Source organism: Azolla caroliniana, unplaced genomic scaffold (assembly GCF_043228905.1).
Source record: "Azolla caroliniana isolate FFs.n. ecotype wild unplaced genomic scaffold, voAzoCaro1.0.p SCAF_8, whole genome shotgun sequence".
Classification (NCBI taxonomy): domain Eukaryota; kingdom Viridiplantae; phylum Streptophyta; class Polypodiopsida; order Salviniales; family Salviniaceae; genus Azolla; species Azolla caroliniana.
This window is the reverse complement of record NW_028230443.1, coordinates 4323824-4331056: the sequence shown is the minus strand read 5'-3', so window position 1 is coordinate 4331056 and position 7233 is coordinate 4323824. Positions and strand designations below refer to the sequence as shown.

The window sequence follows — 7233 nt, the reverse complement described above, 5'->3', positions numbered from 1 at the left end:
AGGTGCAAATTTGTTCAATGATCTCATGTTGTCCATGTATAAGATCCACGTATCAAGGGCACATGTTCTAGGCATAACCTTAAAGAGCAATTTTAAAGGCTAATTGTCTAATGGTTTTGTTGTAGAGTAAGTGGGAAACATGATATCCTATGATGTGGGACAAACCCAAAAGGACCTATGACATGTGGGAACATGTGACGGTTCAAGAGCCTAAGAGATTGGCTCATATAAAGGGGGCTAGCTACACCCTTAATTACAACATTTTTAAGACTCTATTGGTGAGGCAAAGCTCTCATTATAAGAATACAAAGGTATAATATAAGAACTTATTTAGTCGTATGGGACGTTGATGGTGTTTTTTGTATGCTCATCTCTTATCTTTTCCTCGAGGGGTGGTTGGTTTGGTTAAGCACTCTTAAAGCGTCTTTTATAATTAGTAATCAATTCATAATAGTGAGTCCTAAGAAACCACATAGAGATAGGTGAAGAATCTGGCGACTATGTGCTCATCTTCATCTTGTGGGAAATTAAAGGTTTTAAACCCATGTCCTCTTGATTTTTACCGTTAATGCTTGAACTTATACAATCTAATTCACTCCCATCCAATTAAGCTTTGGAATCAATGCGATTCAAACTATAATTAACGAGAAGGGGGATAGAGTAGTTTTTCCATTTACGACACAAGCTAGACAATTACGTATTTGAGCATACCAACAACGATTATGCCCAATCACATCGAATCACATAGAGGATGTGAGAGTAGGCCACAAGTAACAATTGTGCCAAGGAAGGCTCCATACTTTTTCGTATGGAAATTGTTGTTTGGTGCAGAGCTTCAATTGCGAGTGGGACATGGAAACAGGGACATCAACTACCAAATGGCGAGCAGGTAGGAGCTCAGGTTAGCTGGTCACATGTGGAGCTCAACGTGCATCATCTGCTTGAATCCACATCATTGGGGAGCTCAACATGCATTTCGTTCCGGTTTTCCACGAGGCATTTCGTTGCGGTCAGCTCCACACAGATGGATCGTCGGGAGGCGAAACCCGACAACGACAAAGAGAGGAGGCTATTACGGGTTCGTCACTTCGTGTGCGTCACAGTGTGGCGTCTCTCTCGCAAGGGAGGAGATTTCCGGCAGCTGCTTACAAAGTCAAAGCTGCCGGGGGAAACTCCATCCATACTTACCGCCCCCCTAGCCGATGTCTGCAGGTGTGAATGTTTATAAAACCTCCCAAGTGTGTGAAGCCCGAATTCCAAGGTCCTTGACAGGCAGGTAGGCCACATCCGAGAGAGGCGATGATGCAGGGGTGGGGGGGGGGCTCTTGCCAATCCCATTGGGAGAACAATCACTACTAGCAAGGGTCAATCAAGAAGGAATGTTTTTTTTTAACTCATATGTATATGTGGTGACCCTACCTAAAGCAATATGTATAGCTCTTATTCACATACATACATACTTCTTTCTTCTTATATGTATGTATGTATAGAGAGAGAGAGCTCTTGTTTCATATACATACATACATATAAATATGATATACATATGTAATATAAGTTTGGGCTCTAAAACTCAAACAAAAGGAGAAAAAGAAGAAGAAGAAGAAGAAGAAGAAGGAAGAAGAAGAGGAAGGAAAAAAAGAAGGAAGAAAAACCTACCCTAGAAATAGCTATATACCTCCTCCCCTGTTTTTCCTCTGTTCTTCTTCTTCTTCCTCCCTCTGTTCTTCTTCTTCTTCTTCTTTTCTGTTCTTCCTTCCTCTGATCTTCTTCTTCTTCTTCTTCTTCTTCTCTGTTCTTCTTCTTCTTGATCCAGAAGGCATTGAGCAAGCACATGAAGCAGAAGGTTAGTATGGCAAGACCCACCATTTCTCTGTCACACAAATAAGTTAAATGGGTCTTCTTTCCTCCTCCTCTTCCTCCCCCTTTTCTTTCTGATCTTGGATCAGTGCAACTTTCTCTAGTATAGCTTTATCAGATCTCCTCCCTGCCTTCAACCTACTCTGTCTCTGTCTTTGTCTCTGTCTTTGTCTCTGCCTCTCTCTCTCTCTCTCTCTCTCTCTCTCTCTCTCTCTCTCTCTCTCTCTCTTCTCTCTCGCATAAACACTTCTAGAGACCAGAAATGTGGAGTAAATGGAAGAAATTCGTCAGCAAAAGAGTGTGCATCATCTCCCCTCTCAACCCTTCCGATGATGAAGATAGGTATAGGACTCGAATCGAAGACAAAGGAGAAGATGGAGCAGATGGAGGAGCGGCACGTGGAGGGGAAAGTAGCGAGAGAGGAGGAAGGGGTAGAGGAGGAAGGAAAGCAGTGTTCTCTCGATCGAACACCGAGCCAATTGTTGTGGAGAATGAAGAAGTAGTCCATATCCAGAGACAAGGAGCACCTTCTTTGAGCTTCTCAGGTCCGATTACTACTACGACATCTAGTAATGAAGGGAAATCGGCCGGCATTCGGCTCTGTCGGGTATGTCTCCTATGGTGTATATTTCTACATGTTCTCTAATAGTTTTTCTTTTAGACATTTACCCCACAATGTTCTCCAACTTGTGGCTGGATTTCTCAGGTATGCCTTTCTTTATAAGAGTTCTTTTGATTCATTCCATAGCGTTTCAGCTCTCTGCGGTATGTTTATATGAAGTTTTTTTGTGACATCTATTCTTCTATGCTTCCATTGATTCTTCGAATTCCCTATTGGTATGTTTCTATGAAGTTTTTTTGTGACATATATTCTTCTATCATTCCATTGATTCTTTGAATTCTCTCGAGTATGTTTCTATGAAGTTTTTGTGACATCTATTCAGTTCTTTTGATTCATTCCATAGCTTTCCAGCTCTCTGCGGTATGTTTATATGAAGTTTTTAGTGACATCTATTCTTCTATGCTTCCATTGATTCTTCGAATTCCCTGTTGGTATGTTTCTATGAAGTTTTTTTGTGACATATATTCTTCTATCATTCCATTGATTCTTCGAATTCTCTTGAGTATGTTTCTATGAAGTTTTTGTGACATCTATTCTTCTATGATTCCATTGATTCTTCAAATTCTCTCGAGTATGTTTTTGTGCTGGTGTTACATGTTTCCTCTGAAGTTTTAATCATTTTCCCCCTCCCCCTTTTGATCCATTCTGTATTCAGCTCTCTCAGATGTGCTTTTTATGTTCGATATGAAGTTTCAAATGCTTTTTTCCATGATGAATCCATTGGTATTTTGGCACTCTTCCCTCCATTACACCAATCTAGGAAGCTCCTTTTGTGGAACAGTTGTGGAAATGGGAACATGAGAATTGGGAATCTTTCAAAGACCTAATGGGACATTTTTCTAAAGTTCCAACACATCTAGAGCTAGATATGTTCCTTCTCATCAGCAGAAGCTCATACATATATACCTGAATTCAAATAGGCTTTTACTGCAGAGCTAAATGTCTAGAAATTCTCCCTTGCCCCTGCAAGATGTGGGTAGTAGGCACATGAAACCTTGCTGCCACAAAAGGGGGGAATCTGGGGCTCTTCTCTACATGAAATGGATTCCAAAATTTAATTCTGAAATTAATTGTTATCTGGTTTTCTATTTGGCAGAGTACTTGTTCGATATGCTTGGAGACGATGAAACCCGGGTGTGGCCAAGCCCTTTTCACAGCAGAGTGCTCGCACACATTCCACTTCTCTTGCATTGTGTCGAATGTCCGATATGGAAATCAAGTATGCCCTGTGTGTCGTGCAAAGTGGAAGGATGTGCCATGGCAAGCTGGGATTGATACCTCAAAGTGGCAAAGAAGTAGAAGTAGTTCTCACAGAAGAGCTCCGTCTGCCTTCCCATACTTAATGTCAGATTTGAGGAATGCTGACCCTGCGAATGGTCGAGAAGAGAGTCGGAGGAGGACAAACCTATCTCTTCAGTTGTTTGATGATAGTGCTTTATCCCATCCTGGAGAGCCAGACATTTACAATGATGATGAGCCTCTAATTGTTGATGCTTCCTCCTCATCTGAGGTTCATCAATTGCCCATTGGCATTGGCACTGGCCCTAGTACTAGCTCTAGCACTGAAGGTTCTCATGATGAGAGTGTGAGTATAAAAGCCTATACTGAGGTATCAGCTGTTTTGGCAAGTGAATCTCGTGAGAACTTCATGATACTGATACATTTGAAAGCTCCCCCAGCGCAAACCAATGGTACTATTGCAAGGGATGAGACACACATTTCGAGGTCTTCTCGAGCTCCTATTGATCTTGTTGCTGTCCTGGATGTGAGTGGGAGCATGGCTGGAAGGAAACTAACACTTCTAAAACAAGCTATGGCCTTTGTAGTGCGGAATTTGAGCTCAACTGACCGCCTCTCAGTGGTCGTGTTCTCATCCACAGCGAAAAGAATCTTTCCATTGAGAAAGATGGGAGAAGAAGGGCAATCTCAACTACTACAAGCTTTGGATGGACTTATAGCTACTGGAGGAACGAATATCGCCGAAGGCCTCCGAAAAGGTGTGAAAGTGTTAGAGGATCGTAAAGAAAGAAACCCAGTTGCTTCTATCATGCTTCTTTCAGATGGGCAAGATACTTACAGTATGAGCACAAGGAGACAATTACCACTTCTCCCAACGGCACGAGTAGTTGCCGATTCAAGAAGGTTAGTTCCACGCTCGATCAGGAATAACAATAGTACAGGGCAAGTACAGATCCCAGTGCATACTTTTGGCTTTGGATCAGATCATGATGCTGCCACAATGCATAGCATAGCAGAGGTTTCTGGGGGTACTTTCTCTTTTATTCAAGCTGAGGAGGCAGTCCAAGATGCCTTTGCTCAATGTATTGGTGGCCTGCTTAGTGTGGTGGCTCAAGATGTACAATTGACTTTAGCTTGCTCTGCTTTGGGAGTGCGAATCAATGGCATACATGCTGGAAGCTACGAGAGCACCATTCTTGATGACACTAGAAATGGTGTAGTTAAGCTAGGTGATTTATATGCCGAGGAAGAAAGGGATGTGTTGGTAGATGTGACTTTACCCACTTTTATCCCCTTGCAAGGAGAGCTTTTTATGCCATTGATGAGAGCGAGTTGTATATACAAGGACACGCTCACGCAAAAGACGAACGAGGAAGTGGCTGAAGAGTTGTGTATAAACCGACCTTCGGGATCTGAACCCAGAGAAGAAATTGTTGTGAGCCTTCAAGTGGACAGACAACGAAATAGACTTAAAACGGCTCAAGCCATAGCCGAGGCACGGTCATTAGCCGATCAAGGTGACATCGAGGCCGCACAAAGTGGCTTACAAAATGCAAGAACTATGCTTGAGAATTCTCTTTCGGCAATAGCTGGAGATCACCTCTGTAATGTGTTGGATTCTGAGCTGAGTGCCATACAAGAGAGGATGGTGAATCGGCATATGTATGAAAGGTCGGGCCGAGCATATCTTTTATCTGCCCAGAGCTCTCATTTGAGGCAAAGAGCGACCACTAGAGGTGACTCTGTGGATGGGTTTATGCATGATTACCAAACTCCATCAATGGTTGATATGGTTACTTTGTCTCAAACAAGGGCACCTTTGCTAGGACCCCCTTCGGGTTCGGTTGTGAATGCTCCTCCTTCAGGTGGCCGTTCTCGCTCCTTGTTGCGTCGGGCTTCAGCTAAAGTTCTAAGGTCTCATGTGTAAACTTCATTTTTAACTTCCGTCTATTATTGAATGGTTTTTTGAGTTGTAAGCATAAGTGTGTTTTTAAGTATGTTTCTTTGAGAGACACTTACTATCTGAACAATAAGGGTGGAAGCTGTAATTTTAACCTTGGTCTAAGCTATGTGATTATTCTGTTTAGAATATTTATGTTTTCTGAATACCGTCTGGGGGTTTTTATCGTTTTATTTATGCTTCACGCATAATCTCGATGGAAGTTTCCAAGTTCTTTTTTTGAAGCTTCAGGATGCAACCTCTGTCTTGAACTCGGACTCAGATTACAATGAAATCTCTTTCTATTTCCCTGATGAAAAGATAGTCCGATTAAACAAATCAGATTCAATTGAGAAGAAAATATGGCACCTCCCTACTATGGGTGGCCATTACTCATATGTTATGGACAGGTTTTGACTAAAAGTTCTTTGAGCTCAGGCGAGTGTGCTTGTGTTTTATTTATAGACTATCTGAACTCCTGTGGATTTCGGAGCTTGGCATGACCTTGAATGGATACAATGGTTTCTTTTGCAGAAAAGAGGGGTTTGATTACTCTACTTTTCTCTCTTCTATATATGTACATGCCAAGGGCTAAACTCCACCCATTTGCTTATCTTCATTAGCCCTTTTAAGGAACCTATCATATAATGGTGTGGTAGTTGCTTGCATCGTTTGCATTTCTCAGTCACTTCATAGCAATGCTTTATTGCAGAGTAATCTTGAACATCGAGCAAAATTCGGACATGTTCATTTTCATCTACTGCCAAGCTTTTGAAATCCGATAAACCATACTTAACCCATATGTCCTTTTTTCTCTTTCTCTTTCTCTTTTTCCATCAATCGACTTCGGATTCTTTTTCTAACATCAGACTGTATGCTTATCATAACAAAAGACATCTCAGATTTCTTCGAACCCATGATTGCGGACCTCGATTGGTCATCAATTTCAACTGCAGACCTTGCATGCCCATGCCAAATGTTGTCAAATGTTTGCCTGTCTGCAAAAAGCATAAAAATGTGGTAGTTTGTGTCATTAATGTGTATCAAATGTTTGTACAATATATATGTTTCCAATTTGCCCTTAGGATTTGCTGTTTCAAGTGTTCTTAGGTGTTCGTTGTGTTTGCATAGCTTGTTGGATAGATCTTACATCTTGAATGAGGAATTGGCAATTGTGCTACAATCAGTTGCATGAGAGGTGTGTAAACATTGGCATATCAGATAGTAAATAAAAGCCTGGATGCAAGAAATACTTTGTTGATTGAACAACTATCCATATGCTTCTTTATAAAATCAACAATGTTTGTGGGGTAATTGTCGTTGGCAATTAGGTAAACAGTTTGCAGAAAGAGACATTCCCAAGAGAACTTGTTCGTCAATAGTTGTACAAGAGGATTGCGCACAAATTTAATGTTTGAATATATCAATCTGTGAACAATTGGAACCTTCAACATAAATTTTCCTTTTAGATTTGTACTACCAAGGATTCAATCTTAACCCACTACTGTTATTTCGTGTGCATGCTAACTTAATATGTGAATTGTGTAAGCCTTTATTCTTCTCATTTAGTTCAAAA

The 7233-nt window shown here is 41.2% G+C and overlaps 1 protein-coding gene across 1 annotated transcript; it reads left to right on the top strand.

Moving 5' to 3' along the window:
- The first annotated feature begins 2079 nt into the window (after positions 1 to 2079).
- Positions 2080 to 5809, top strand: LOC147860861 (E3 ubiquitin-protein ligase WAV3-like). Its single transcript, XM_087323448.1, has 2 exons — positions 2080 to 2464; positions 3576 to 5809. Exons 1-2 carry the CDS (start codon positions 2120 to 2122, stop codon positions 5643 to 5645), a joined length of 2415 nt encoding a protein of 804 aa, XP_087179574.1. The 5' UTR covers positions 2080 to 2119; the 3' UTR covers positions 5646 to 5809.
- Positions 5810 to 7233: the final 1424 nt, after the last annotated feature.

Bases quoted from the DNA above. Each gene is read 5' to 3' on its own strand.
- LOC147860861 (XM_087323448.1), top strand. From the start codon at position 2,120: ATGTGGAGTAAATGGAAGAAATTCGTCAGCAAAAGAGTGTGCATCATC. The intron at 2,465-3,575 runs GTATGTCTCCTA...TCTATTTGGCAG, and splicing joins CCGGCATTCGGCTCTGTCGG to AGTACTTGTTCGATATGCTT.